Below are 14,474 nucleotides of genomic sequence, written 5' to 3'. Positions count from 1 at the left end.
CTGACGAGTATTTTGACCATTTAATCAGTACGATTCTGTTACTGACTTAATTAATACAGAAGATTTTTTTTAAGATTTATTCATTTATTATATATAAGTACATTGTAACTGTCTTCAGACACACCAGAAGAGGGCATCGGATCTCTTTATAGATGGTTGTGAGCCACCATGTGGTTGCTGGGATTTGAACTCAGGACCTCTGGAAGAGTAGTCGGGTGCTCTTAACTGCTGAGCCATCTCTCCAGCCCCAGAAGATTTTTTATTTCTTCGTTTTTACTTAAGCTATTTTGTGGAGTCCGTCCCCTCCTCTGACTTTACACAGATTCTAAGACGTGAGCTCAGGCTCCAGGCTCGGCTTGCACTCCTCCGCCCACTGTACTCCGCCCGTTTTGTGACACTGTTTTCCGTGAGGATTTATCATGGGCACTCATAAATAAGGAGAGTGTGTCTGTGGTCTTAGGATGTAATTTAAGAAGCGGTGTAAGAGCCTCATCGGTTCAGTCCCTACTGCGTTCAGGGCGTCACACAGAGCACTGAGCCTCAAATGACGCATGCCGACGTTACCTTTGAGATAACGCCAGAATTTAAGTTCAAATCACCCCAAGGCCATTTTAAAGCCAAGTCAAACTTCATTAGGCGTATATGAAAAGAATTAGTCCCTTGTAGAATAGAACAGCCTTCCACGGAGGCCAACGCTCCTTTCCCCACTGAGATTAGCCAGGTGAGTCTCAGCAGGGTCACACGTGCGTTTGGCTGACCAAACTCCCTCTGTAAAATACTTGGAAGCTCCTGGGCCAGCGTTGTGGCCTGAGGACTTCAGACAGCTTTCTGTGTTTGCTCAGCCCGGCGCCCAGGGCTGGCAAGACCAAGCTCCTCTTTCAGGGTCACAGGCAGTAACTGCAATCTTAATTTCTTTGCTTTGGGATAGTAAAATAATTGCACGTGGTCCATACACCTTTTTAAATTGTGGGTCCTAAAAATTGTCTAAATTGGCGAAAGACTAGAAACGCAGCTTACAGTCTCTGCTTTGGGACCCATAATCAATATGCGATCACATGGGAAGAGCGGAAAGAAATCCAAGCCAGTTGCAGCTGGTATTTCCTCTTCCTTCAGAGATCTGGGTCACCATTTTCCCTCCCTCCAAGAAGAATGTGAAGGTGAAAAGAAACACCCGGGCTGTCGCCTCACACCTGTCCTGGGCATCCGACTCTGTGGTGACTCTGGCTGTCAGCCTGTCCTTCTGCTGATACATGTAGAAGTGAGGAGTCGGCCAGTTGACCCCCGTGCCCTGCCGTTGTGACCGGCCTGGTTTCTTGCTGCTGTCTTTTGCAGGCTCTACTTGGCCACACCGATACTGTCACCTGTGCCACAGCCTCTGTAGCCTACCACATCATTGTCAGCGGGTCCCGAGACCGGACCTGCATCATCTGGGACCTGAACAAACTGTCGTTTCTCACCCAGCTCCGCGGCCACCGAGCGCCCGTCTCCGCCCTTTGCATTAATGAGTTAACAGTGAGTAGCTGACCGAGGAAACGTGCTGCCAAGTCCACTTGTGGGTGCCACTGCGTCCTGCTTGGTTAATAAGTCGCTGGAAAAGCCAGTGGGTGTTAAACTTTATAATCCCTGAAAATCCATTCCCGCTGCACACTTCAAAGAGAGCAAGAGGCAGTGAAAATAAAGGGTGGTAGAGTATACTTCCCTAGTGAGCAGGGAGTCGTGGGGTCATCAAGAGTGTGAGAGCTCTGCTAAAATTGTCAATGACACTTTCCAAATTGCTGACTTACAACGTACAGTAAGACGTATTATTTTACAGTAGCTGTCACAGTAGCACGTAGGATCTGTCGGTCGTCTCAGTCACTGAAGAGACATATAGCACACCTGAGCTTATCCTTCCACCCTCTGGGCTTGGTGTTGAGCTCATTCTTAAGTTAGTTGAGGGCCTGATTCTCTAATGAGAAGCAGGAATAGATTCTGGCCACACCAGAGAAAGTCTCAATCCCAGTAGAATGGTCCCTCTCATCCTTGGGTGACACAGCTTCATGGAGGGAAAAGAGCTCAGCTCAGGCAGGAGGTGAGGTGCCCAGCAGGGACTCAGCTTTGAATTCTTGAAGAAGCTTCTGTTGAAGACATTTTAATCCGCAAGCACTGGATCCCAGGCCACCTCAAATCATTCAGCCACTAGTCTAAGGACTGACAGGTTTTGAGAGCTAGACCTGTGCTCTGAAGCTCAGAGAAGAGAGTAGCAAACTCCCGTTCTCCCCAGGGGGACATCGTGTCCTGTGCTGGCACATACGTCCACGTGTGGAGCATCAACGGGAACCCCATCGTGAGCGTCAACACCTTCACAGGCCGCAGCCAGCAGATCGTCTGCTGCTGCATGTCCGAGATGAATGAGTGGGACACGCAGAATGTCATCGTGACAGGACACTCAGATGGAGTGGTCCGGGTAAGTAACCTCAGCGAGAAAGCTACACATTACCCACACACACAGAGGCCAGTCTTGAGGCCTTCCACCCACTCTCAGGTGGTCCCCTGAAACAACGCAGCATACCATTTGGCTGCTTTCTCTGTGGTAGGTATCTCAGAAGAGGCAATGCATGTACTACCTCTCTAGTTCCTCAAATGGTTGGGTTTCTCTGAGGAGATTTTCTTTTTCTTTGTAGCTATATATTTTCCCCCTTTGGGGCCTAGTTCCCTTAATTGTGCCCTTTGTCAAAGCTGGGTGACCAATTATCACCCTCCTTAATTACAGGCCCAAGCTTAGAGACAGTGACGCTGACTCCCAAGTCACACACTGTGGCTCAGCCAGCAGTCCTGCAGGGCACACCCCTGCCTGCTTTCCTGAGGCAACAGGAAACACTGCTAAATGTTTAAGACAGCACCAAAATTGCCACAGACAAATGTGCTTGGAAGTGGGGTTTGCATTCATCACACAAGACTTGGAGAGGTTCTTGTAGGAAGTTTACTTACGTAGTTGTCTATCTTAGTTACTGTTCTGTTTCTGCAAGGATGCCATGACCAAGGCAACCTACAGAAGAAAGCATTTAATTGAGGGCTCACGGTTTCAGAGGCTGAGTCTATGACCGTCATGGCCAGGAGCATAGCAGCAGGCAGGCAGGGCACAAGAGCAGGAGCAGAGAGCTTACATTCTATCCTCAAATTGAAGTCAGAAAACTAAGAGTAAAAGGGGTTAGGGAGAAGAAGGGAGGGAGAGAAAACCTGGGCTATGAAGCTTGTGAAACCTCAAAAACCAACCCTCTGATCCTCCTCTGCCAGGAAGGCCACGCCTCCTGAGCCCCACCCACCTATGCCAGAAGGCCACGCCTCCTGACCCTCCCTGAGCCCCACCCACCTCTGCCAGAAGGCCACGCCTCCTGAGCCCCACCCACCTCTGCCAGGAGGCCACGCCTCCTGACCCTGAGCCCCACCCACCTCTGCCAGGAGGGCCACACCTCCTGATCCTCCCTGAGCTGTCCACTCACTGAAGACCATGCTCACCACACTGACCATGATTTTAAACTTTCACGGCCAGGGTTCTCTCTAGTGAGGGGCAGCTACCAGGTGAGGTAACGGGCCTCATGGGTTCAGAAGCTCCTACCTAGAGGTGGTCACTGGACTCACCCACCTAACCCTCGGAGCGCCCCTCCATGAGCTATCCAGTCTGCTTCCTGAGTGGTGCTATGTGCACATTGTCTCCCCACAGTTCTGGAGAATGGAATTCCTGCAGGTTCCCGAAACACCAGCTCCTGAGCCTGTCGAAGACCTGGAGATGCAGGAAGGCTGCCCGGAAGCACAGATAGGTACTTGATGAGCAGGTAGTCAAGTGATGTATATAGGTCACCATGGAAAAACTCACACTGAATAGCTTGAGCGAGCTGGGCTGGGCTGGGCTGGACTGGACTGAGATGGGCTGGACTGGGATGGGCTGGGCTGGACTGGACTGGACTGGACTGGGCATGGAGCAGCACACACAGCACTGCCTGCTGCTGTCACTCTGGGCTTGTGTGCCAGCTTTGCTTGAGGTCACCAGGGCCCGCCCTCCAAGGGGTGCAAGCATAGTTGGCTAAACATAGGAGTGATCTCCCCACAGCTCATGGGCCTGCGTCTCAGTTCTCTAGGGCACAGGGTTGGGTAAGTCAGGTGCTCCCCACCTCGGTTCTACAGCTGCTGTGCCCAGCTCGTGCCATGATTGTGGGTGGAGACAGGAGACTGCCGGGCTCTTAGATTGCTTACAGGCCTAACACCAGCACTCACCCCAACTGACCCTGCTCACACGGGGCATCAGTTCCAACTGAAGACCCTTATCTGTAACTCCTGAAGCATTCATTTTCTGATAAAACAGAGCCAGGTGATTTCTCTACAGAATGACTGTGGACAGCACCATAGAGCCAGCAGCCTCCTGTCCTGCACTGCTGTCCCTCCCTGGCCTGGCACTAGTGACTTTTGGGCAAGCAAATGACTGACTTTGGTGATGTAAGGAGCTGCAGCATAGAAAGGTGCAGGGACTAATGTAGGGAGTGTTGTGAGTGAGGTATGTGTGTACAGGGACTAATGTACAGAGTGTTGTGAGTGAAGTGCGTACACGGGTGCGTGCGCCACACTGTGTGTTAGAGCTAAGTTGAATCTGAACAAACGTCTCTCTGGCCATATCAGGGAACACAGCTCATTTCTGTGGGAATGGCCCCCACACAACAGTTGTCTGGGGCCTTAGAGATTAATATACTGTTCATTTTCAGAACAGTAGAAGGCTCTGTTAGGTTTCGGGGACTAGAGTGAAGAACTACAAGCTAGGTGGTTTAAACAAACAAAAAACATCACTGTCACAGCCCCAGAGGCCAGAAGTCTAAAAGTATTAACAAAACATTGCTTCTTAAGGTTCTGGGTGGGCACTTTCTCATCTCTCCTGGCTTCTGCCAAGGAAGCGTCCAGCTTTCCTTGGTTTCTAGACACAGCATAATTTCCAGTTGTCTCTCTCGATGTCTCTGCTGTGTCCACAGCTCCCTTTCTGAATGTTTACTCATTTGTCTGAGTGTGTGTGTGTCTGTGTTCAGGTGCTAAAATAAATTGGGAGATTAATGTTCTAAAAAAAAAGAAGAAGAAAGGTGGGTGCCCAGAAGTGCAGTCTCTCAGTAAACTCAGAACCTACCTTCTGTGCGGGAAGAAGAAACCCATAATCAGCACGATCTGATTCTTGCGTCATCTCGACGATGTCAGTTCCCACGGGCTCAGCCGTAGCTTCAGAAGAGGCTATGGGAAGTGTTGGTAGGAGGAACATAAAATTCAGAAATTTCTAATCAGTAACCGTTGGGGGTTGCCTGTCTTATCCAAGGCATCGGGTGATGGAGCCCCTGAAGTGAGTCACGTTTCTTTAGTGAATGACTCAGTGATCATGGTGGGCTGGAAGAGGGCAGGTCTAGGCGTCGAGGCAGCGAGTGTCATCCTCCATGTGCAAGGGGAAAGTCCACAGAGAAGGACTGAACGGTGCGTACCATGTACTGATCTTCATTTGAGAGGCATTATTGGAGGCAGTAGGGAATGGTGTGGGGAGATGTAAAGGGACAGCAGGAAGATTCAAAGTCGTATTGGAAGTCACGTGGTTACTGATTGCACAGATGAGACTCCTGTTTGCCGTCCTACCACCATTACCACACACACACACACACACACACACGCCGGAACGCGCCATGGATGTGACTCACGTTTGTTCTCCCCTCGGCCACTGTAAAGAGTGCAGAGGTAATGGTTTAGAGAGGAGCACAGGACAGCAAGAGGCTTGGCAGGGGGAGTTTGGAAGAGGGAGGAGGTGCTTTGAGTAGAAGGAATTGGGTAGGATTTTAGACAGTGAGGTGTCGTCGGAGACAGGTGACACCAGTGCACCCGGGCTTTCTGAAGACCAGTAAAGTAGCATCAGTGCGTGGCGCTACTGTGAGGGGGAAGCAAGCAGGTGGAGCGAGCACCTGAGGAGCCAGGCTATCTGGGAGAGCGTGGTTCGGGTTTTACTAGGAGGGATCAAATGCCATGCTAGCGATTTTCTCAGTTGTGGTCTAGGACATGGAATTCTAAGGAGGGTCCTGCGTGTTCTTACCGTGTAGAATCCGGCTGCATAGACTTGGTTGTGGCACTAACTGATGGGTCCGCCATCTCTCATTCTCCCAATGCTTTACCCAGGGCAGCAAGCCCAAGATGAAGACAGCAGTGATTCTGAGGCAGAAGAGCCCAGTGTCAGCCAGGATCCTAAGGACACGCCCAGCCAGCCCAGCAGCACCAGCCACAGGCCTCGGGCAGCCTCCTGCAGAGCCACCGCCACGTGGTGCACTGACAGCGGCTCTGATGACTCCCGGCGCTGGTCCGACCAGCTCAGTCTTGATGAGAAAGATGGCTTCATATTTGTGAACTATTCAGAGGGCCAGGCCAGAGCACATCCTCAGGGCTCCCTCTCCCACTCCCACCCCAACCCCACTGAAGCACGAAGTTACAGCAGATTGAAACCTGGTAACTTGATGTTTGCTGTCTTTCCCCCTGCCCGTGAGTGTTGTGACAGGTCCTCCGGCTATGGGGTCCGTCTCCCTTGGGCTCTGTCCTTGATCAACTCTGTGCCTAAGCCAAAGACAGAGGCCTCCTGTAGATCAAGTGGGGCTCGCTATAGAAAAGGAGCCACAGTCCAGAAACTCCCTTGATGGAACGCCCTAGGTTCAGTTCGTCTGTCTTGACGTCTCCATTTCAGGGTACCGGTGGGAGCGGCAGCTGGTGTTCAGAAGCAAACTGACTATGCACACGGCCTTTGATCGGAAGGACAACACTCATCCAGCTGAGGTCACCGCACTGGGTGTCTCCAAGTAAGAGCCCGGCTTTTTCCAGCCCACCTCCCTCTCTGGGTCATTTGACAAGGCTAGGGACCCACATTTTAACCCGGTCCTTGAAGCACATGTTGTCCTAGCAGGTCCGGTGCTTCTGGCCTAAAACTTGCCACTGTGTGGGTTTTAATTCTCAACAAATAAACCAACATCCGTGTGCTCGAAAGACACAGCAGGTGTTGAGCCAAAGAAAGTTAAAATGGGAAAATAAATTCAGGTTCAGTTTTCATTTTTGTCTCCTTTAACTTCCTCTGAGGGAATCGGGGCTCCCTCTGAGCCCCTCCCCCCACCCCGAGCCCTGAAGCAGAGGTCGTCTCCTGTTTTGCACAGGGATCACAGCAGGATCCTCGTGGGTGACAGCCGAGGCCGAGTGTTCAGCTGGTCTGTGAGTGACCAGCCTGGCCGTTCTGCGGCCGACCACTGGGTGAAGGACGAAGGTGGCGATAGCTGTTCAGGATGCTCCGTACGCTTCTCCCTCACAGAGAGAAGGCACCATTGCAGGAACTGCGGGCAGCTCTTCTGTCAGAAGTGAGTTTCCTGGGGGCGCTGTGCCCTGCATGGGCGCTGATTTGCATGGCCGTGTCCTGTGGGGTGGGGGTTTATGCAAACCCATCGTCTCTTCTGCTCTTTTCTATAATCATGAGCGACCTCTCTCATAGAGAACACAGAAACAGCTGTCAGCCCAACTTTAACACGCATGCGTGTTCCACTAGAGGCACATGGGACATGTGCGTGTCCACTCCACACACAGAACTTGTGTCCCTCCCCACCTACTGCCCGTGCGTCTGTACTCCCCTCAGTGTTTGTGGCTCTGCACAGTGTCTCGTTTCTCCGCTGTGCACTTCTCTGTAACGTAGTACTCCACTGTTTAAAATCCACTCACAATCCAGCGATTGTTGCCTATCTGCTCTACCCCTGTGCCGGGACCATGTAGGAGTGCGTGTCCCTCACACTCACCCCCTAAGGATTCTCGGGGTCGTCTTTTCATTTTGCAAATTATGTAAAGCTACAGTGTGTTCTGGTCCAAGTGCCAGAGTCTCTGCTGGAGACAGAGTAGAACTCCCCACAGCACACGGGCTTAACCCTGGGTCTTAACCGTGCCTTGTAAATGACCCTCACAACTGTGCTGCTACGAGTGCCGCAGGACCTTCCAAATTCTCAGAGCTGTTTCCCCTTTGCCGACTCAGTGGCTAAGGGAATAAATGTGCCTCGAGGGTTTAACCTCAATGCTGGGGACACTGATGATCTTCTCAGGTGCCACTGGAGACCCCCGTTTTCCTTGTGGGTTTGTCTCTTGCACTTTTTTCTCCTCCCTCTTGGCGGTCTCTCTCCTTGAGTTCCATGGGCACTGAGACCGGATCCTTCCGTGTCTGCACTCACTTCCTGCAAGTCTGGGGCTTGGGTTGAGTTTTGCATTTGTGCTGTCTTAGTACTAAGGTTCCAGTTTTGGTGTGGTTGCACTTACTATATTTGTGGGATGTGTGTGTGTGTGTGTGTGTGTGTGTGTGTGTGTGTGTGTGTGTGTGTGTGTGTGTGTAATTTTAAGGTTTGCAAGTTTCACTTTGTAATCTATTTGGAGTCTGCATTGGGTCATAAGGCAGGAGTCTATCTTGGCCCAAAATGAGGATGAACTCGCTATCCCCCGATTACAGCCCCCCTCGCCCAGCACACACACCCCGATTACACAGACAGCCCCCCTCGCCCAGCACACACTCCCCGATTACACAGACAGCCCCCCTCGCCCAGCACACACACCCCGATTACACAGACAGCCCCCCTCGCCCAGCACACACCCCCCGATTACACAGACAGCCCCCCGGCATACGAGCTACCGGCGTCACCCGAGTTCAGCCCCGCGCTCATACGATCTGCCCCCCTCGCCCAGCACACACACCCCGATTACACAGACAGCCAACCTCGCCCAGCACACACCCCGACACACAGACAGCCCCCTCGCCCCAGCACACACACTCCCCGATTACAGACAGCCCCCCTCGCCCAGCACACACACCCCGATTACACAGACAGCCCCCCTCGCCCAGCACACACTCCCCGATTACACAGACAGCCCCCCTCGCCCAGCACACACACCCCCTGACACACAGACAGCCCCCACCCAGCACACTCCCCCACACACAGACAGCCCCCCCCAGCACACACACCCCTGACACACAGACAGCCAACCTCACGCAGCACACACCCCTGACACACAGACAGCCCCCTCGCCCCAGCACACACTCCCTGACACAGACAGCCCCCCTCGCCCAGCACACACCCATTGACAACAGACAGCCCCCGCCCAGCACACACTCCCCTGATTACACAGACAGCCCCCCGCCTAGCACACACTCCCGACACACAGACAGCCCCCCCCCAGCACACACCCCTGACACACAGACAGCCCCCTCCCCAGCACACACACCTGGATTACACAGACAGCCCCCTCGCACACACACCCCTGATTACACAGACAGCCCCCCAGCACACACACCCCATTACACAGACAGCCAACCTCGCCCAGCACACACACCCCTGACACACAGACAGCCAACCTCCCCAGCACACACCCCTGGACACACAGACAGCCCCCCTCACCAGCACACACACCCCCTGATTACACAGACAGCCCCCCTCACCAGCACACACTCCCCGATTACACAGACAGCCCCCCTCGCCCAGCACACACAGCTCTGTACTCTGACTCTCACAGTGCCTCCGTCTAAATGCTTCACAGAAAATTCCTGAATAATCATTTTCTATGGCAAGTTCTGAGGTTTCATAGGCAGTGTATGGATTCTGGTGAGGAGGTGGCCTTTCCAGTGACTCTGATCTCTGTTCACCGTTACCTCGGGTTAAGTGACTGAAAACCTTGAGCTTGTTCTCTGTGGCTAAAAGATGGATAAAGACAGCTTGCCCTGAGAGCAGCCACAAGGACCGGATGATGTCGGGATGGAAACGAAGGCTAGCTGGCGAGGGGGTGAACGGGTCGTAGTTACTATTTATTTATTCCGGGAAGTAGGCTGCAAGATGAATTAGCAGGCACGCCCTGCCGGCCTTTCTGGGTGGGGCCGTCACGGCCGTGTGCTCTGACCCTGCAGTTACAGGTGGAGCACAGCCACCTTGCTGCTCTTGGGAGTGCTGTCCAGATATTAAGTATAGGTGATTCCTAAGTCAGCCACTGCTCTCATTGGGAGCACTGACTGCGTAGAGCCAGCCCAGGGGAAAGCTCTGTAGAGTAGAACCCGGCCCAGCCTTCCTGCTCTGCTGCTGAGAACAGCCACACTCCTGAGGGTTTGCACAGAATCCGACATAGCCAGCCCAGTCACCCTCCTGAGCACCCGGTTGTCCACAAGCCAACTGGATGGAGGCGTCCTTCATTTGAGACTCTCCGAAGGTGACTTAAGTGTCACTGGGACAGCTCCATGAGATGTACAGATCTCAGTTTAAAAACTGAATGTGAAACTCCAGCGTAAGGCGACACTGCCCCACAGCATCGCTCCAGAGTGGCCAATCGTGAATGTCCCGGACAAATGGAACTGAGGAACATTTGTACCAAGTGAGGTAGGCCGTGCATACAGAGAAAGACCGTACACGGACGACGGCACACGTTCATGGCCGTACGCTGAAGCTAACAAAGGCTGGCCTGACCTGGAGGTGGACTATGTACTAGTTAAGGTGCTGGGGGAGGGAGACAAAGCCAGAGAGGAGTGGTTAAGATCAGAGCACGCTGTACACGTGTACAGAAATGTCACTGAATGCCATTAATAAACATATGGTATGTGTTGAGAGGAACAAAGTGAGCGGGTCCCAAGGAGGAGACCAGATTCAAAACAAGGAAACAAATCCGGTGTTGGAATGCGGTGAGCACTGAGTCCTCTGACCTAAGCGGGGTTAGCACTCGCCACAGCTAAAGGCGGGACAGCAGGGCACACGGGGAAGGCAGCCCAGTGCTCAGTCAGAGGTCAAACTTGGACTGCCTGGCTTAGCATCGGACTGCTTCCTCCAGCCGTCACTGGTCCAGACCGGTGATCAGGGCTGCTGCAGCTTCTCAGCCTCTCTGTGGGAACCCTCACTCTGTTCTGCTTTTCTAATTTTCTCTGCTCAAGTAAATGGCCCCCTAACACCTCTGTAGGCTGTTAATGCAGCACCGAGGGTCAGCAGCAAGAGCACCAACCGGTCTAGCCTGGGGCACTGCTCCAGCAGACTGCCTGCTCTCCGGTCCAGCCTCACAGCACTCCTGAGTGCCTCCCCCTGTGGTGGCTCTCGGGGACGACCTGGAACTAACTTATGCTCCCTGTCCTTTAGGTGCAGTCGATTTCAGTCAGAAATCAAGCGACTGAAAATCTCGTCCCCAGTGCGTGTCTGCCAGAACTGCTACTATAGCTTACAGCACGAGAGGGGGGCAGACGATGGGCCTCGGAACTGCTGAGATGGCGGGACTGACGAGAGGCCACAGCCTGAAGGAGCTCTTCGCGCCCCGTCATGGCTCCAAAGGCACTGAAGCAGACTCCGTTTACACAGCTCTGCACACTGAGTGTCTGAAGTGTTGAGTTCAAAGGGATCATTGGATCGGGTTCCGAGGCCAGTGGCCGGCACGGGCACTAAGCCGTTAACAGCACAAGAACGCAAGGTGGTCCCGGAGCGTCTCAGAACCCGAGTCTCCCGTAGCGTAGCTGTCTCCGAGAGCAAACTCCTGCTCCCCAACTGTCTTTCTTGTATCTCATTTTTATAGAGCTATTCATCCTTATTTGGAAAAATCAACAAAAACTTTAAAAAAAAAAAAAGGCTTCTAGAAAATGGTGGTAAATCTGACTTCTTTGCAAGCAGCTGTGTATATTGTAAATAGGTATAAAGGCCTTTTTTTTTTTTCTAAATAAGGACCTAATTGCCTGTAACATGAGACTTCAAACTAAGCCACTAACTCAATGAACCATTTAAGGTCTGTCTAACGTATCTCAATTATAAATATGGGGTTTTTTTAATCCTCAGAGACATTATCTGTCTTTTTTTTTTTTTTTTCCTGTTCAGACCAAGCCTGTGTGCCTGATGTCACTTCTTTCAAGTTGCCCACAGCGTCTCCACTTAAGATAGGCTAATCACCAAAATCCTGTAGCCCTGCTTTAGGAGCTGGTGTGGGAGGAGAGAGGTCTGGTCATAAGATAGCCGCAGATAGCCAGCACCGGTCTGAGGCTGCATACCGCTCCAGTGTAGTAGTTGTGTGGCCGACCCCTGAAACTGACCCTCGGGCTGTGTGGGCCCAGCCTGGCCCGGCATCACGGAAAGGGGATCTCACGATGGATGTCAGGCAGGACACAGCCCTGCCTCAGTTAACGGAAATATATTTGCATGTCACCCCAAATTAGCTTCTCTGCATAGAACATAACAAGTGTGTGTATTTGGGGACACGTGTGTTCTACTACAGCTTATTTTCGGAAGAAAAAAAGGTGTACAGAATTAACATTCAAACCTTGTAAAACTGGATCATGTCAGAAGTGCTTCAAATGAACCTTTACCGTTTCATGCCATCTACCTGAAAACAGTGAGATTTATACTGTACCAATGTCTATTTTTTTGGTTTTGCTATGAATATAATTACAGTATTTTAATATTTAGTTATTTAATTTGTTGTACTAGTTGGATACAGAAGGCACACATTCAGGAGGATGAAAGCTGGTCGGGGCTAAGAGAAGTTTATAGGAAAATGGCTTTGGTGGTGGGATTTTTTTAAATGTGTGTTATGTACATAAATATAAATATATATATATATGAAATCGAAACAATTAATCTAGATTTTAACATTTTCAGATACTTAGCACTAATACTATGAACAATTCTAAAAGCCCTGTGATTTGAACAACATGGGGTCACTAATGGCCCAAGAAAGAAAGGACAGGCCTTGACACCCTCACAGAGGGAGGTTCCACGCAAAGGACAGTGGCTTTGGCTTCCCTCTCTCTCCATCTTTAGCCCTGGTGACAGGCACACTTATGCACTAAATGCACATATATGCACATGTGTCCAGAAACAGGCATGTGGTACAACGGTGACCTTGTACCCTGTGGGCTGAAAGCAGCTGCAGAACAAACTTGTTCTTCCTGACAAGCAGGTCTCCAGGAGAAACCGTGAAGGCTGCTTTAGTGCCTTATGCTTCCTAAATTCAAACCTTCCTTTATAGGTTTCAGCCTCCAGTCTGTGATACATATCAGAATTGACTCTAACACTTCCATTTCTAAACGCTCAAATACACACGTGAACAAAAGGATTGTCGGCATTAACGCTTTCCACTTGAAAACTTGCTTTGCTTTCTCCTCCTCTTCGGTGTCTCACACCCTGCCCCCCCCCCCAGCCCGTCCCTGTCTTCAGAAGGACTCTGGTGTTCCTCCATTGCAGAAACTGCTTTTGCGTGGTGGTGGGCTGGCCCTGGCTGCCTCTGGATGCTTTGCAACAGTGTTACTTTACACTTTTGAAAAGCAGCGCCCTCCTGTGGCAGAGGTGTTTTCAAGACTTGAACTTAGGAGTGTGTGTGTAGCCACTCGAAGCTTGTTCCGCTGTCTAACCTGACTGACGTGCTATGGGACGAAGGCTCTTCAACTTTCCAGCCCAACTCCCATAACTAGTAGGTGGAAACCAAACCCCTCCTTCCCTCTGGCAGCTGGTGCTGTGGGCAACTGTCTTGTTTCCACCAGCTTTTGGTTTTTGTTTTCTTTTCACTTCTGCAGAAATCACAGAGCCACTCCCCCCCCCCCTCCCGGCACTGGGCTCCATTGCTCGTCTGGCTATGTATCCCCCGTGTTCTGTGCCAATCTGCTTACCAATATACACGATGTGTGTCCACCTTCCCGTGGTCTGCATTCTTTTTCTAAGTACCTCACAGGGCTCCAGCCTGACCTCTGTTCGCCCTTCACCCATCCACCCACTGCTCATCCATGCACTCAACACACACCCGCGTGTAGTGTGCAAGTGTGACGTCATGCTTTTGAAGACGAGAAGTAGCTGCCCGTAGCAGCCAGCCCTCTGGAGAATAGCAAAACACTCTAGATAAGTTATTTTGCACTTTCTTATGTATAAAGGTGGTAGAAACTTATTTTTGCTTTGTATCATTTAAATACATTTTGTTTTTGGTAAACAACTGTGTATAAAATATTTACGCTGTTAAAGCTGTTTTTAGAAAGTATTTTTAATTTCAGCAAGTTTGCTTACTTGTTGCATGACCATTAACACAACTGACTTTTTGTGTCAGTGCCATGTATATTTCTGTCCTGTCATTAACTTGTAAGCCCTAGTAACGGCCAATCGTTTGTACAGCAACAGAAGTAAACCGAAGATACTGGCTAAGACTGGATTGATTGTGGACTTTTGTACTGTATTGCAAAATCCGATCTCTGTTTCTCTGGTGGTTGTGTAAAGGCTGAGGAATTCCTACCGTGTGCAGTCTGTGGTCTGGATGTTCACTGTATCTCTGTCTGATGCACAAAGGTAGGCAGTCGCAGCCCGTGCTAAATGCAATAGTCCAGGTACTTAAGTATTTTTTTCATTTCAAATAAATACCTACTATTTACCACAAAAAAAATTTTTTTAAGTTGTTTTAAGATCTTCAGAGAAGAAAAATGATTCTGATTC

General features: G+C 50.9%; 1 protein-coding gene across 6 annotated transcripts in view; it reads left to right on the top strand.

Annotated features, from left to right (window-relative positions):
- Positions 1-14,196, top strand: part of Wdfy3 (WD repeat and FYVE domain containing 3) — a 168,058-nt gene extending 153,862 nt beyond the window's left edge. For 5 of the 6 annotated variants that reach the window (XM_032916271.1, XM_032916266.1, XM_032916269.1 and 2 more), the window contains 7 exons: positions 1,333-1,512; positions 2,264-2,446; positions 3,704-3,800; positions 6,169-6,492; positions 6,725-6,836; positions 7,185-7,382; positions 11,160-14,196. In XM_032916271.1, coding sequence (XP_032772162.1) covers positions 1,333-1,512; positions 2,264-2,446; positions 3,704-3,800; positions 6,169-6,492; positions 6,725-6,836; positions 7,185-7,382; positions 11,160-11,283 — 1,218 coding nt within the window. In that variant the 3' untranslated portion in view covers positions 11,284-14,196. The remainder of the gene's footprint in view (positions 1-1,332; positions 1,513-2,263; positions 2,447-3,703; positions 3,801-6,168; positions 6,493-6,724; positions 6,837-7,184; positions 7,383-11,159) is intronic. The other variant, XM_032916268.1, reaches the window with a different exon arrangement.
- Positions 14,197-14,474: the final 278 nt, after the last annotated feature.

The sequence above is a fragment of the Rattus rattus genome, chromosome 11 (genome assembly GCF_011064425.1).
Source record: "Rattus rattus isolate New Zealand chromosome 11, Rrattus_CSIRO_v1, whole genome shotgun sequence".
Taxonomy (NCBI): Eukaryota; Metazoa; Chordata; class Mammalia; order Rodentia; family Muridae; genus Rattus; species Rattus rattus.
The sequence above is the reverse complement of the archived record's forward strand: the minus strand, read 5'-3'. Positions and strand labels throughout refer to the sequence as shown.